Source organism: Oenanthe melanoleuca, chromosome 1A, assembly GCF_029582105.1.
Source record: "Oenanthe melanoleuca isolate GR-GAL-2019-014 chromosome 1A, OMel1.0, whole genome shotgun sequence".
Taxonomy (NCBI): domain Eukaryota; kingdom Metazoa; phylum Chordata; class Aves; order Passeriformes; family Muscicapidae; genus Oenanthe; species Oenanthe melanoleuca.
In genome coordinates this window covers 57,869,932-57,887,273 of record NC_079334.1, presented here as the reverse complement: position 1 = coordinate 57,887,273, position 17,342 = coordinate 57,869,932, and the positions used below count along the sequence as shown (strand labels likewise).

Sequence of the window (17,342 nt, the reverse complement as noted above, 5' to 3'; positions counted from 1 at the left end):
AATCTTCCAGTGAGGAAGAGAAAAGCCAGTGCAGAGTTTGTGGTGAGTTTGGGTAAAGTGCTTTGTAATATTCCTCTGTGGTTGTAATTCCATACATTATTCAAAGGAAATAAATACAACTGAGAAGCAGCTTCACTGGTTTTGCTGATCTCTTGCCTGAAAAGTCAGGCAAGGTGCCTTATTGTGTCTAAAGTCTTTAAAATAAATTAATTCCCTGGAAGCACATTAGCTGCACATGCATTTTAGATTGAACTATCATCTTTCTATTGACGTATTAAAGCAAATAAAATTATCTGAAAAATATGAATGTTCAGATCTTGTGGTTTTGTTTGTTCAACTGGGCAAAACTCTTACTACAATATTTTAAAATGGCTTGCCCAAACATTACGTTGTTATTTTCTTTAATATCCTCATGTTTTGTCTTCCTGCTATTTCTCTGAATAGAACCATTATCTTTATTCAGGGATTAAAAGTACACAAAGTGCACTGGTTCTCCAGAGCAGTGCAGTGAATTTGCAGGAGGCTGGACTGTTGCAGCAAGTTTCCAGATCATCCAAAGGTCACATAATTTTGACCAAGCTAAGGTGTTGACTAATTTGTCACTGAACAACCTTTTTTTTTTTTTTTTTTCTTCTTTTTTTTTTTTTTCTGCACTGCTCAGGTACCTGTGATCAAAAACCTTCTAAAAATTAAACACATGGTTCAGCTGAACATGGATCTGTAGCAAACATCATTCATGTTCAGACAGGTATAATGCCAGAAACAGATGTGCAGGATGTAAGAGCTCAGCTGGTATATATGATACTTCTCTCTGATGAGGAGAAGCTCCGATAACTGGAATTGTTTAACCTGAAGACAAGGAAGCCCAGGCATGACCTTATTGCTCTCTACAACTACCTGAAAGAAGGCTGTAGCCAGCAGTCTCTTCTCCCAAGTAGCAAAGTATAGGACAAGAGGAAATGGCCTCAAGCTGCAACCAGGTGAGGTTTATATTGGATATAATGAAAAATTTCTGCCCTGAAAGGGTTGTCAGGCATGGCACAGGCTGCCCAGAGAAGTGGCTGAGTCATCATCCCTGGAGGCACTAAAAGGGTGTGCAGATGTGGTGCTTAGGGACATGGTTTTGTGGCAGGCTTGGCACTGCTGGGTTAACAGCTGGACTTGATGTTAAAGGTCTTTTCCAGTCTTAATGGTTCTATGATTCTAAGAATTGCCAGCTTAGTCTGCTTGGAACAAGGTTCCTCATGTGTGCCACACTCTTGTTCTCAGAGCTTGGAAACGGCGATTTACATTTTTTGGTCTGTGGTCCTGTTTCATTCACTGTGCCAGACCTGTTCCAAGGACTGTGTTATGCCCATAGGTGGCACAGGGAGATCTCTTGGTGTTAAGTGCGATGTGCTAAATATTAAAACTAACATTAACGTTTGCTTTAGAATCTAGGTATTTAGTGGAAGAATTTGGTTTATGATTTCATGTAAGCCCACATGGCTTGAAAAGTCCAACATCAGAATTCTTTGTTGACATTATCTTTATTGAAGCATGGATCTTTAGCTTGGTTCACCATAAAGTGAAGCATTTTATTTATGATAATAGACAGTTTAGGGCTATAGGGGCATTATAACGTTGCTGGTGTAGATACAACTTTATCAGAAGATACAAACATGACCCGCAATAGAAACAAACACCGAAGAGAACACAATGAAACGTTCACTGTTTACAAATCACTTCATTACTACAGACACCAAATGGCAGTTACTGTAAGTAAATCAGTTTCAGAGAACTGACTACATTTAGACAGGGAATTGGGAATTTCTGTTTGGGGCTTAATCCACAAATCCTTAGTAGAAAAAGGTTTAATGCCAAGCATTCTTTTTTTATCCACAAAACAATGCTAACCAACAGACATATCAAAGAATAAGACTGAAGGATATCAACGCCTTTACAACTACTTTTGCAATTATCTTCTGGATTAGGTACTTTGATGATTTTTTAATATATTTTGTAAGAAGGTAAATAGCCCAAAAAATCAGCAGCAAAAATATTACAACAACAAAACAAGTAAATACAGTGCCAATGTGTCATGTTGTAGAAGAGAATACAAAGAGGACAAACAATGATAACTTAATAATAGAAAATGACACAGAGCTGAAATACAGTGCACTTAAATAACTATGTGACAATGTTAAATTCTGTATTTAGTACGTAGGTTTTTATAAACAAAAAATCTGAAAAGTCTTTGTGCTTAAACTTTTTGTCCTGTTAAACAGAATTAGTTGCTTACTTCCAATACTGCCACTGTAACTGATAGTACAACAGATCACAATTTTCACAGACACATCAACATTAAAACATTTACCTATGAGAAAATAAGTCACTTCTCATTAGTTCACAGTGCGAAAAAGTGGTGTACACTCTGTCTTGAAGAAGGCTTTCAGTTATTCATCAAGCCAGTTGCAGAAAAGTCCTGATACCAGATGCAGTGCTAGATTTAATGAATGGAAAGCAACACATCACATGTTGGGAGAAAAAAAATAAATTTCTCATTTCTTCATGGATATCGTCTAAGTGACCTTCGTCTTCTGTTGTAGAAATGCCTGAGCCCATGTTGCCGTGAAAAATTCATCATGTAATTTTGTTTGCGAGTGCTGTTGAAATCAAAGGTGAAAGCAGAGTGTCAGTTTCGTTAATATGTAGTGTTAACTTTTTGTAGCAGGGAGCTAGTGGGACCAATTCTTCTTTGTCCTTGCACAACTTTTCAAGTCTGTTCCAAGTGAAGCACACTCTCTGTTTAACTGCAAAGGTGCAAGGCAATTGAGAATCTGTCCCACCTGGCTTCCATTTACAATAATCCTCTTAGGGAAAGGTTAAGAGCTTTCAGCTAATGAAAACTGGCACTGCCTAGGGCCAGATTCACTAAAACTGTAGGGATGCTTCATAGCATTTCTCTACAGGGGTTTTATATTCCAGTTATCCTTCTGTCAAATCTCCCATTTATCGGTTCAAGGAATGTTTTCACTAGTGAGTTTTGTCTGTGAGTAAGAAGTGAATACTCGCAATGTAGTAAGTCATACTTTGTAGTGCATAAACTTATTTTTAGTGAAAATGGCCCTTAGGAAAAAGGAGTGATTGCATGCTTTGCAAAGTAGCTATGATATGATTCTCCACAAGCAAAACCAGGTTTTGCTGTAGTATGCTTATTTAACCTAAAACAATCTAACAAAATTATGCCCTTTTCATAAGCTAATCTTGAACAAAACTGACTAAATTGATTAATAGTTGTCATGTCAAAATCTAGATTATAAACCTCTAAGCAAATGCAAGTCATTTCCTGACTAGTTTTGCAAGGCTCTGCAATTTTTAGGTTGGTTTTTGTTTTTTGCTTTTTTGGTGTTTTTCTTTGGTTTTGTTTTTGTTTTTTCCCACTGGCATGTATATACAAGAATGAAATAAAGACCAGCTCCTGGAGACAATGAGAGAAAACAAAGGTACACATGGCACAACTTTTGGCACTGTCATAGTAAGGTAGAGCTCTAGAGCATCTGGCAATTGAGAGAGGGGTTAATGCTAACTTATTCAAGTGAAAAGGAAAGGTTTGTCCTGATTTGTAAGTTTTGTGTGAGAGATTAATAGTGCTGAGTTTATGTAACTTTAATGTCACTTGGTAGCTCAAGTGGAAAGCAGCACTGAACATCAGTCTTCATTCTGGTCCTGAAGTCATCAGGGTGGAAGGTCACCCTCACTCCAATGCCAGATGTCTCACTGATGAAGGCAGGAGGGAAATCGTGACCCCAAACCCACTCCTGACAGTGGCTGCCATTGGTCATGAAGATTGAAGTTCTTAATTTTTCCTTCCCTTTAATTCCCATTGCCTGGAAAGTGGGTGGTTCCTCAGACACAGGCCCTTCAAGGCCACATCTCACCTCTCAGGAGAGCATCCTAACCATGAGCTGAGGATAGAGCACCTATCTGCTAGAAGGCTGCTCTGCAGCCAAAATACAGCAGATGGGCCTGGAGAAAGCACAGACCAACTCTGAGCAGCTTTGCTCTGGGTACATGAGACCAAACAGAGACTGCCAAAGTGTTTGGCTGAAAAAAATTGCCATTTCTGGACCTGGTTAAATTTAGGAGTGAGCTTGGTTTTCAGAGCCTCAGCTTAGGCAAGACTTGGGCAGATGGGGCACATGCTGAGCTGCAGCCCTTGGCCCAGGAGACTTTTCTATCCTGCCTTTGGTCTGCTTATGTTCAGCAACAGCTCAGTAGAGATGTTCAGGACTCATTTTGGACACTGCTATGTGCACCTGGCCAGTATTTCACTTTGAATGCCAAACCATTTTTTATTTGGCCTTAAAGGGATGATGAAGATGTTTAAAACAATGAACAAAGGAAAAAAAAAGGAAAACAAAGAATTAAAAAAAGGAACAAAGAAATGCTTACCTAGTAATGTAGAAGGGTTTTACTTATTTTTTTTTATGTATATAATTCTGTATAAGAGATCAAAAATGCTTTATAAAATCACAAGAATTATTTTATAATATAGTCTGCAAGAGTACTTACACATTCCTTGCATTTGGTGGATGCAAAAATGTTTTTATACTAGTAGGGATTTTAATTTTAATTTTAACTAACACAGAATGATTAAAGGCTTTACAATACTTTTGCTGTTGTTTTCTTGTTCAGAACACCCAAAATATGCTGGGCAGCATCGAGCTATATTATGAATAGACCCTTCTATGTAGGAGGGTGTTGTTTTCAGAATCACTGGCAACTTGAAGACAGCTTTGTGAGTGTGTAATGGACTGGTCAGCACCTGCTGAGCTTTCTGTCTTTTTTTTGCATTCACTGAACCAATTGTCAATCGGAGAAGTTCAGATCCAAAGTATTACCTGTGTATTACTGATGGAGCACAAAGCGAAAAAAAACAATTAACAGGAGTGACTGCTGTCACTGGCTGACTGTATAATCTATTTGACAGTTTTGAGTGCACTACTAAAAAATAAACAGAAGATAATACTGCTTGAATTTATGTAGGAAACCCTAAAAAAAGTTCCAATTAACTACCTGGAATTGTGCTAGTTGGATGAAAGCAGTATGCAGCCAATACAGAAGACCAAAGACAAAACTATCTAGGGCATGTTCAAAAGAATACCTACAATAAAGCAATTTATGAGAAGGAGTCTCTCTGGACTAAAGTCTCTTTAGTCTTTAGTAGAGCATTATGTTTATTGCATGTTTCCTAAAGTGCAGTTTGAACTACAAGGCTGTAATTTAAAGTTTATGAAAATGGAACATAGCCAAACGGAATGAAAAATATGCAATACATAATCCCAGTTTATACTAGTGTCATTCATTATTTGTGTGTTTTTAATTGACAAGGCATAAAACAGGAACAAAATAGAAACAAAAGTATTTGGATAACAAAATTAAACATGAAGAAATCCTTAGAACACAGCAAAGGTATTTGAATGCTTTGTTAGGCAGGTACTGTAATGAAAAAGGTTACGTGCTCTGACTGAAGTTCTGAAGGCTCATATCAATGGCAAATATTCTTTGGCTTCGGTGGAGTCAACACTTGAACCCAGAGTTCAGTAACTACACTGGTTAGTGGTATCTATTAACTGCAACAGCACAAAGCAGCTTACAGCAGGGTTACATGAAATAAAAGCCCTGTCTGGGGACACTGATTCTGTGTCTAAGGGGCAGGTGTGGCTATGCCACACTATGTGCAGATTGCCTGACATACACTGCCTGACTGCAGCTGCACCTCTGTGGCCATTTATTACAGAAAAATGTGGGAATTGCCCCTTGGCTGCCCACACAATGCTCTGGGTGCCCCCATTGGCATGTCTCACTCTACCCTATCAGAAGCAGAAGAAGGAGCAGTCCTTCCCACCACAGCCTTGGGGAAATTCCCACAATCTCCTGAACAATTTCTGCTAAGTTTAACTCCTCCCAGTGCTCACTGAGGAAGTGCTGCAGGATCAGGGCCCTCAGGAGCCATGTGGCACATCTCAAGAGCATAAATGATTTTCCACCAACCCACCATTGACAAAACTTTGTGAAAGAGCTGTAGCTGTAACAGAAACATACATTTAATACTGATTCAGGGAAAGTACTTACCTTATTCTAGTGTAAAACCAATGACAGCAAACAATGAAATACAACACAAGTTAGAAAATGCCTTTCAATGCATGCAGCACTGTGATTAGTCATAAAACCCTGATGAGGTTTAGAGGCAATATAGGACTTTTCGTCTCTTTTGAAAATAAAAATTGAACAAATTATTTCCTCAGATTTCAAATCAATGTTTAGATTTTTATTTTCTATAAAATTCAGCATGCACATTTTAGAAACATAATAGAAATGTAATAGAAGCACAAACTGCATCATATTAAATTTGGCATAAATGTTGTAAATATTCAGATAGTCACCTAATGTTTGAACTACTTATGTTCTTTTTCATAAATATATTGATTCTTAATTTAAATGCATTTTCCAAATCTTTGCTTTTTAGTAAAAAAAGGAAGCAGATGAAAATGCTTTTCCACATGAGCACTTCTTGTTAAATCTAGAATATATAATTTGTATTTTAATATTCCAAAATAGGGATAGACATTCTTTGCACCAAATGTTGCAAATGTTTGCACCAAATGCAACATCTCACTAAATCATTTGTGCCAAAAATGTGAGAATATCTCAACAATGAAGAGCATGGAGTGATGGCTATGGAGGGATTCATTCTGGTATCTATCAGTTAACCATAAAATATTATGTGTGGATAACATTTCTTGCATTCCTTGCACAACGTAAATTCCTTTGAATTACATAACAAGTTTTGGGGTGAAGACAACAATATCAGACCCTTAGTGTTCATCTTATAACTATCCTTTATTTCTCAGTACCTTTGACTTTGAATTAAGTTAATGAGATGTCTCTAAGGGCCTGCCCTATACACAAAGAAATGGCAGTTGTGTAATGCACATGCAAAGAAGTGTGAGGTGTGTGTGCAGTGGGCAGGCTGAGAGCTGTGCTTCCAGAGAAAAACAATGTGCAAATGAAATGCAGAATTGGACATGGGCTCTTCTTAGGGCAGAAGTATGGCGCACAGAAAAAACACTCTTTCTTAAGGCTGGGATAAAATACTTTTTTATCCTAAGAAGAGCCACATGGAACACATGAGAATTGGGCCCAAAGCTTTCTTTACAAATGGAGAGAAAAAATGCTGCACTAATGAGGAATAATCAGCACTAGCTATAAAAGGGACTAGACAACTTAGTAACTTGTATCCTCTCCCCACTACAGGACAGACATAAACTCTTAAGTTGGGCAAGATCAATTTAATGTATAACATTGTCAGCACAGGTATTTGGTTTCACCTGTTTAAAAGAGGTGCTCAGTTTGAGCACCATTTGCAGCTGCATCACAATCTTAAAAAATACTGCTTTTTATTGAGTAATTCAAATAGATCATTCAAAAGTGGAATGATTATAAGTAGGATACAAAAGCATCCATCTTTGGCCTGTTTTATCACTGCCAGGTATTTTGCATGCATGTATAATCTGCAGATTAATTTTTTCCCCCAGCAAATTTTCTTGAGAGCAAAAAGGAATCAAAGAAATAGCATCCTGAAGGCATTTTTGCTGGTGAGAGCATGGTGGCCCTTGACTCGGAAATCTGTTGAACTGATCAGTGTCATGACACTGCTGTGTGTCAGCTGTAGCAGTATCTGCACTACAACTTGGCAGCTAGTCCTGTGACAGAATTGATTTTAAATCTTTGGATTGCTGAGAAGAGTTGGGCCATGAAAGCTTACATTCACAGATATGCCCCTGGGGTGAGCACTGTAGGAAGGAGCAGGGACATCCTCTGTTTTGGATGGGAAGTAAAATCAAGAAAATTCTTATTTGCTTTACATTCCTGCAGAATCAGCTCTCCCTGCTGGCAGGTGCTCTCCCTGCTTGCCCTCTTACTGCAGCTCTTAGTCTGCTCTAGGAGAGCATGGCTCACTTGCCCATGGGCTGAGGAAAAGCTGGCACAGCACCTGGGGGTGCAGGCAGCCAAGCCAACACATAGGCTGGGAAAATCAGACCTCTGTCAGCCCACAGGGTAGTGAAGAAAACACAAGAGGAGATGTATGGAAAGCCAGGAATTGATGTCCCAAACCACACCTCCCAGTGTAGGTTGGCTCCTCGTTCTAACACCTCACAGGCTGAGGTTTTCCTGCTGCATCAACATGGGGACATAGGTCACAAACATGAAAATCTAGTACTGAAACCAGGGACAGTGAGGACAATTTTATGGTTCTGGAGAGGTGTATGGGGTCTCATCCAGGTGGGTAGTGGAATGCAGGGTTGTAAGAGAACTGTATACAGACTCTGTTGGACGTGAACCATCAGCAGGTTTTTATTTAGAGATGTTCATGGCTGTCTGAGACCAGGCCAGAGTTCCAACAGAAATTACTTCCAATTTAGGAGGCACAGATATTTTCTAAAATATCCCAGCTTTGGGCTGAGTAGAAGCCTACCAGCTCTACCAATGACTCCCAATGGAATTAATGGAAGAGGTAATTATAAAACCCTGGTGAATGGTTTAAGTTCAGGCTGTGCCTCTCTGCAGCCCTGACTGAGAGCCCTGGGGTGGCTATTGCCCAGAGAGCTCTCCCCTGGCAATCTGGGTGGGAAGAGAGAGCAGCCAGAGGACTCTGCCTCTTCGCCTCTTGCTGGACAGCTGTCTGGGAGAGGGCTTGCTCTTCCTGGGAGCAGGCAGTGCTTCTGTATCCTTCATTGGAAAATGAAGGAATATAAAAAATGAAAGCCAAGTCCTATCCCTAATACTCATAGTGTGATTTCTTGTAGCCCTGCTGTGTGCAGGATCATCTAGGGTAAGTACTGACAAATACTAATCCATGATCCCTTCTGATACTCTGAAGTCACCATGGAGGTGACTAAATGTCTTCATCATTTAACAGGGGAAGAAACTGAAGTGCTGGGGGTAAAGTGATCAGTGTGAGGTGGCCAAGTGAAATAGCAGAGCTACAGAAAAACCCAGGTGAGAGCATTTATTGATAAAGAAGTTGCAGGTTACTTGCAAATAAATTTGAGGATGCCTAAAGAATTTTGATGAATTACCATGTGCAGACAGAACTTAAGCAAAGCAGAGGAATTAAAGGCACCTGTCAGGTCTGAGCACATGCCAGCATAGGAACCAGATGCACTATGGCATGTAATTCTGCCCTTCCTGAGAGCAGCATGTCTCATGTGTTGCAGTTAGCAGGGACTGGAACTCTACATCAGGCCTTTGGGAAGTAGAACTTCATGGCACTGTATTTCTCAGGACTCGGTAAGGGAGCAGTCAGTCCAGTTTGGTCTGTCTTTCTCTGTGGACTGTACCAGATGTCACTTGAACAGAGTGGAAATCCTCTGTCTCTAGCCTGATATTTAGGGCAATTTTCAGAAAAGCCTTAAAGCTCTTTAACAGGACTAAAATAATAGAAGGGAGGAGACACTGTCTGCCTACTTTTTTTTTTTCTCTTTCAAAGGTGTGATTACTTGTTTTGGCCATTCTAGTATAACATATCTCACATGACTTGTTGTTACCACTCAACTTGGGTGTTGTCTAATCTACAGCCTGGCAGATCTCATTGTCAGAGAAGTTCTCTACATTTCAGCCTCAGAATAACTTTTTAAAGATCTGTTTTATTCCTTCTTATGGCCCCTAATTCAGTGCTTGGATTGATGGGTAATGTTATGCTTTTTTTTTCTCTTACATGGTTTGTTCTGTTCATTTTATTTTTAATTGCAAGGTAGAAAGACATGAATATTTCAGAATGACCAGTTCCCTTTTCTATGGTTTCCTAAACACAGTGAACTTCCTGCAAGCTCATACTCTTCCATATCTTTCCTGATGCAGCATCATACAGCCATTGATTAATTAAAACAGGAGTCATATCCATCTCTCTCCTCTGTTCCTTCCAGTTTTAAGCTTAATGTTATGGAAGCAGAGCCCAGCAAGGTGTGTGAAAGCAGCGGAGGGTGTAGTTACTCAGTGTTGGGACCAGTTTGGTTTGGGGTTGATATGAGTGCCATGCAAGCTGGTGCTTCTTGGTGGAAAGGAGAGCAGGACTAACTAGCAATCAGAAAATTGACTTTGCTATTGTTACAAAACATTATTTGCAGTGCCTCTGCTACTTCAGAAACCTCATAGCTATAATTACACAGTCTGGAGGTTATCTAAGCCTAATTTCTTCATTGCTTGTTTTTAAATTGTTCAATAAAAAGAATGTTTGAACCTAGCTATGGAGCAGGCTCTCCTTTCTTTGCCAACCACTGCCAGCGATGAGTTCCTGCTCAGGAAGCCACTAGCATTTCACTTCTACTGGAACTAAATTGTTAGAGAAAAAGCAGGTCATCTCTTCGTGATGCAACACAGGAAAAACGGGTAAGCTGCCAGCGAAACCCATCTCAAGAATGGGAGAATCAGGAGGGTGCAGACTTGGCAAAATCTTGACAAGGGGATGAATATAGAGCTCGGACCATAGGAACCTGATATAGTGAACCCTGTTTCTGAACAGTATCCTTCTTACTAAAAAAAGGAAATGAATAAGGCATTAGTTGCTAACACAAATTTTTAAGAGGCACAACAACATTACTTTGTGCAATGAACAATACAGAAGAATCTTTTTTATCTTTGAAAGGATATAGATTAGCCGTAAATGGCAGCACAGTCTTGAACAGAAATATCCTTTCTTATGTCCCAGCAAAATAGTTTTTTAATAGTCATTGCTGCATTACAGGAGCACAGCAATACTTGGAGGTGATAAAGCCCCACTTTCCCTCCTGCATTTTTCCACTATCCACAACACACCCCCCTGCTGTGACACTTACTTTGTGTCCATCTTAACTACTGACTGTTGCAGTCAGGGCAGAGCATCAGGAAAGATAGGATTTTAAAGGTTTCCCTTTGAGAAAGGATTCCCTGGGCCACAGTGGTTCTTAATGTGCTTAATACTCATGTCATGCTGGAGAAAGTTCAGTGCTTTCTGAGGTGGGGTGGGATGAGGTGAAGCTGATACTCACAGGACGACTTCTACGTGGTCCAAAGCCCACTGATCATGACCTGTTCCGTTGTGACGGGGCTGCCACCAGCGCAGTAAGACTCCTTTCATTCGTGCCTCCCTGTCACACAAACACAAGGGCCTGTGAGAGCTCCAGACTATTGGTGTGTTGCATATCCCTATCTATCCCCAACAGAACTGAGAGCAAAGTCAAATAGTTTCTATGTCAACGAACATCAACACATTGTACGTGTAAAAGACTTAATAGTTAAAAATGCACACAGAAAAGGGAGGATTTTCCCCCTTATCTTCAAAACAAGTGTTTTTTTTTTATTTCTTTTAAGTGTTTTGATAAACACTAGCCTGGAATTTCTTAATCAGCCTTCCCCTTAAATCTTCTTCTTTTTTAACCCTCTCATCAACCTTTTTTCTTCAATAGTGAAAGTGCAAAGATAGGTTATTTTTTAGCAGAAGTGTAACTTGTGCACTTAGAGGTAATGAAATGTGACTGGGTACTCACAAGGGAACATTATAAGACACTCTTTGGGCTTGTATAAAGTCCTTTGGCTGATGCTGTGCAATTACTTGCCATGTAATTCCATTATTTACACTGTATTGGAGGAGCACTGCCTTGTCTACAGTGTTAGGATCGCTCAGATTGGTATTGCAACTGTCTGTTTGTGAAATACTTCCAATTTGCAAAACAAACATTATTTTGCTGTAAAACACAGAGAGAAAAGTTATTTTCAATATGTAAAATTATTCAAACAGGAACAATAGTATTTCTAGGTTTATTGCAGTTACCTTATCAAAACTTGTAGCATTTTCAAGAATCGTTACTTTAACATGCAAAATAAACTGTTCTCTTATCTTTAAAACACAGCTCTCCTTTCAAAATAATAGTTTACTATGTATAACATATTGTTGCAAGCAGGATTCAATTTTGCAATATATCTGCACAAAACTGAGATGGATAAAAATGCAAACGTAAATGAGTGTATGAAAAGTTTAAAAGGGACAAATAAAGGTCAAATGTAAGAAAATGCCTAAAAATATATATCATATTCTACTTGGGTGTTCAAATAAGAAGAGAAGAGCCTCATTTATATCTGGCCCATTGGCCAATTCATCCTATTTCCAATCTTGCTTTGGACAACTAAATATAAGCCAGTATGAAAGCTGTCACTCTGCTAAGAGCCAGCACAGGCTGGTTACATTTATTTTTCCATGGCCAAAGAGGCTCAATAGATGAAAAAGATACTCCTGTTCATTGCCAGGTGAATATAATTCTATTTGACAACTGAAATGGGAAAATGATCCTGTAATTACTAAATAACATCTTTAGTTATAACCATTGTGGAGGCACATACTAACATGGGATTTGTCTTATCAGATCAGGCACCAGTCCAAGCAGTCTGGTGTCCAGTCTTTGCCAACAGCTTCATTGTCAGTGCTGGCTTACATAGACAGTGCTCTGTTGGGCATGATGAAAACATCTGACCTTTTCATCTGACATCCTCACTCTCCATCTCTCAAATCAAAGTCACAAAGCCCTAATGTTTTCTGCCAGCACATCCAACTGCATGGCAGAGCCAGATCAGTCCATCCTCATCTGTACTGGCCCACGTACTTGTGAAGAGTTTCCTTTCTCATGAATTGTTAAAAGAGCTGTTTAGGCTCAAACTATTACCTTGCTCGGGTGAGATCCAGAGGCTTGGTCACAGCTTGTCTTACTTGACATCCATTAAAATAGAGTGAATCTCCATGGGCATAGGGGGCCAGCTGTCCACATCCATTCCCTATCACTCCCCCCTGAATGGTTTCCCAGTTTATTTCAGTGACTCTTTCAGATTCAAAATTATCTTTAATATAACTTGGCAGATCATGGCTAAAAACAGAGCAGTCATCACCTAAAAATGACAGTGAAGTTGTAAAACACACAAAAATAGAAAGAATGGAGAAAATTGAGTTACAGGTCATTGTAATTCCATTCAAGGTTGTGGCTTAATATACAGTTGTGGCTTAATATACAGTTTATATACAGCCTGAATATATTTCAGCAGATCCATTAATAATGTGCACATTGATATACAGCAGTCATTTTTACAAAATCGAGGCTGTGAGTCTAATTTTTACAGCAGTATAATTACATGAACTGCAATACTGTTTCTCCTGTTTTGCATTGATGCCAACAGGTTTCTCAAATTGCTGGTTGAAGGCAAATATGTCTAAAAACTCAGAAGGGATCTGATCTTATAAAGTTATGAGGCTCTCCTAGAAGACATTAAACACTGGCTCCACTCCCACAAAGCACTTAGAGCTTTCCAAGGGCGCTCAGGTACCACTAGACATGTGCTTAGCTGCTCTGAGGGCTTAGAGCAGAACACTCTGTCCTGATGGGGCACTGAGTCCCTTACAGATGCCAGTCACTAACATCTGGATCCCATCTGCACATCCTCTGGGATGCACACCTGGAAGGAGCACGGGATGGAAGCCGATTCTGGGTAATCAAGTAGCCATGTTCTGCCTTCAGTAAAGGCTGGATGGATTTTACATACAGTGCCAGATGGGAGAGATTGCTGACTCAATATGGAAAGAGTAAGGAGAGGGAAAAGCTGTTATTTGGAGCCCTGACAGTTGATTAATTTTGAATTTGTTACTCATTTGAATTTGTTACTCAGACATTCCAGTGATAAATTTGGATACATCACTTTGTCTTGTTTAATTTTGAGCTAGACTAGACTGTAGTAGATGGACAAGAAAGAAATAAAGAAATGTAACCTTGGAATCCTTCATCACAGATGCAAATGGCTCCAGTTGTACAATACCCATGGCCACTGCAGAGCTTTGGGCATGCTTCCCCAATGTACACGTGATCAATTGCCCAGCTCTGCTTCTCTAGTTCTTCTCCCTTCTGAATCCACCTGAACTGGGTTGCACTGCAAATATGAAAATCCAGACACTGTATTAGGATACATAGCAATTAAACACATCTCTAATACACCAGCAGCAAATATAACCAAAAATGTAATGTGAGGGGGCTGTGACTTCAATAACTGGAAAGACCTACCCTGCTACATCATTGGCAGTAGTGACTTCTATTAACAAAAAGCTTCCTAAAGAACATTAGTTATGTATCAAATCTAAATCTGCAATAAGGAGTAATTTTTAATTCACCAATTGTTCCTAGTAAACCGTGCCAGTAAGACAGCTGCTGCTTTATAGGTCCACAGTAAGCTGACCTTTCAGTAACCTACCTGGATGAGACATGGTCAGGCAGCTGAATAGTTATTCTTCTCCACATGGAGCTGTTGACAGAGTTATAGATGGTAGCTTCATGGAATTGAAATGGGGAGCAGCCAATGCTATTAGATGAGGAAGGAAGGCAATGTGTCTGGACGAGTTGCCATGAGTCTGTCCTGTAGGAAGCAAAAAAAAAAAAAAAAAAAAAAAAAAAGAAGTTTTAGAACAACTGAGAAAATAATGAAAAGAAAACAGGTTATTTCTAAGGGCCACAGCATTGCCTGTCTTACTAAACAAACATGAGAGATTGTCAGCAATAGTTTCCATGCTCTGGAGCCACAAATAAACAAGAGGCGAGAGGCCAAAGCACAGGTGCAGCCAGGGAGGATGTCTGAGTGTTGTGGAGCCTTGGTGGTGGTACTCCCAGCAGGGTGGTACAGACAGCTGCTCTGGGATGCATGACAGAAGGATTTATTTAGGAAACTGCTTCTTAGCCTCTTTCTTACTGTCTTCAGAAGAGTCCCAATAGAATTTGCTACATTTTCACCCACAGCTATTTGACCACAGAATATACCTTCATTTTTACAAATTATAACATGCTTCTATTTTACAGCACATGAGGCAGTGTTATTGTTAGCTAGTTAAAAGACCAATTTGGAGTTAAGTAACTCCCAATTCATTACAGCTTGATCCTGTATCCTACTAAGAGAGTTTCCTGCAAATGTTTTTTCCTGTGAGCACATTTTTAACAGGAACATGCTCATGACTGTAACTGCAAGCTCAATGCCATGAATCTGTCAACATCTGGCATAAATTATAAAGAGAATTTATGGGAGCTATGTAGACAAATCTCAGTGCTTGCACACAGGCTTTGTTCAGATTCTGTTACAACATGAACAGCAAAGCAATTGCTTTAATAAATAGAAGCTCTCTACGTTTTTAATGTCATACTATTTTTTTTTTCAGGAATGTGTATTCTACTGTCATTTACCTGGCATCCTTTGTATACTCCAGCATCACTGAGTGGAGATCCCCACAAGAATTTGCCTCACAGCCAACCACGATCTATAGCACAAATAAAATCAACTGCTATAACAAGACAGGTAGACATTTAAAGTGATATATAATCAAGTTATGTTCTCCTTTTTTTGTTTCTTTATTGGATGTATGAGTGATTGTCAACTTAGAACTTGGGCAAAATCCATCAAAAGTGGATGGAAAATAAAATACACTGTACTTAAGGTACTGTTTTTACTTAAAGAATTTTACTTCCTTGCTACTGTTATTTCCCAACAGAATCCCAGCACTTTGTTTCTAGAGTCCAAATTAAATTTCTGAACAAACATTGTTTCTGAAACAAGATATATAGTAGTTCCTTGGCATTTCCAAAAGTGAAGCACCTATGAAATTTAAAATTCATAATGATAAACATGTGGACCTAAACTTTAAATCAGTCCAGTTTAGGAACAGAATTATTCTGAATATTTAAAACAATAGACATATTTGTTCCATATTACAGTAGACAGATTGTAGTACCCAGTTTACATTACTGATTTGATAATCCAATGCTAAATTTCAAAACCAAACACAAGCCATGCTAGAGCTGAGTTCTTAGTTTAGAAATAAAATCTTTGTTGTGAGTGGTGAGGAAAAACGGGGAGAAGATCAGGAAAGAAAAACTCTGCAGTAAGGGTTTAGTAATATGAACAATTAAATGTTGATGGGTTATCATAATTTTGGTCTTAAAATAGAGGAAAAATATGATAGGCTGGGTAAAATAAGCATTTTGGAGGCAGTCTTGACATTCAGTAGTAAAAAACTTAAGATATAATTTCTTTGGCATGCTGAGTTGGGAAGTAGTGCTTTAGAGATTATATTAGACAATATAAAATAGGCAGTGACGTTGAGAAAAGGTGAAAATATTGATCAGTGGAACATGGAAAATTCTGGAACTATCTTATCAAACAGAAGAGCAAGAAAAAACATATTAAGATAATGGATTACTATTTTGATAACCCTATTTTCATGTTAGTTCCCGGCTTATTTAAGACAGGGTGCCTGGGGAATGGCCAAGAACATTTCTGGAAAACAACTACTTGTTGCCTTTGGCCTTATGTAGAATTCTACCTTAAATCAAATTAAAATACTCAGAAATGTTTCTCTGATGGTTTAGGTCATTTGCCATGACACAAGAAGTAGAAGGGGCACTTCTACTTGAACTCACTTGCATTTTCCATATGACACTCTTCTCCAGCCTTCTTCTCCCTTACCTTTCCTGTTTATTCACAAATTAGGGAAAATTAACTTATTCTGCATGGCATCTATTCTCAGCTCAAAAAATAATTCCTACCGTATCTGATGATCCAGTAATTTCAGGAAAAAGGTATTAGACTTCCAATTCCTCTGACTAACCCCAAATGCACACAGACAGTCAGAATATTTTGACATTTTGCATTCATGCAGCCTTTCTGGTTCTCATTATCTACACTTCATATTTTCCTATAATTGCTAGTAAAAAGTCACTATTAATTATTCATCCAGTTGAGCATCCTACTTTGAAGAAGAATAATTTCTGGAGACACATTAGATGAATTTTCATTTTGTTCTTTACTTTGGAGAGAGAGAACATTTCTTACTTTAAACTGCATCATGTATCCTGGCTGTATAATGAGCTCCCTGGAGGACAGGATGTTGTGTGTTTTGTCCTTTTTCTTATTTGGCCAGTAGAGATGGAATGATGGATTTCCACAGAACCCTGCAGTTCTGACTGCATTAGGGTAAAAGCTCCAGTTTTCTTCATGAGAGGTGCCTTCTATTAAGATGAGTTAAATAGAATTACTGCATTGTCTTGGTAAACATCAAGGCTTAGTAATGAATCCACAGAATCACTAGATAGTGATATGGACACTACATTTATGCTATCTGTAATGACACACAGTAAGCTACAAAGAGACATAATAAAGACATTCATTGCCAGAGAGGTAATTAAAATGTTTAAATAATAGTACTTTTAAAAAATATGATGAGGTAAAAGCATAATACCAGAAAT

General features: G+C 38.8%; 1 protein-coding gene across 2 annotated transcripts in view; it reads right to left on the bottom strand.

Moving 5' to 3' along the window:
- Positions 1-1,510: 1,510 nt before the first annotated feature.
- The window catches only part of RELN (reelin), a 268,404-nt gene continuing 252,572 nt past the window's right edge, over positions 1,511-17,342 (bottom strand). The window contains exons 57-64 of one of the 2 annotated variants that reach the window (XM_056516160.1): positions 16,930-17,105; positions 15,285-15,358; positions 14,308-14,469; positions 13,832-13,989; positions 12,741-12,960; positions 11,571-11,768; positions 11,073-11,171; positions 1,511-2,645 (exon numbers count right to left, since the gene is read on the bottom strand). In XM_056516160.1, the coding sequence (XP_056372135.1) occupies positions 2,549-2,645; positions 11,073-11,171; positions 11,571-11,768; positions 12,741-12,960; positions 13,832-13,989; positions 14,308-14,469; positions 15,285-15,358; positions 16,930-17,105 (1,184 nt within the window). In that variant the 3' untranslated portion in view covers positions 1,511-2,548. Of the gene's footprint in view, positions 2,646-4,669; positions 6,254-11,072; positions 11,172-11,570; positions 11,769-12,740; positions 12,961-13,831; positions 13,990-14,307; positions 14,470-15,284; positions 15,359-16,929; positions 17,106-17,342 lie in introns of those variants that run through there. The other variant, XM_056516168.1, reaches the window with a different exon arrangement.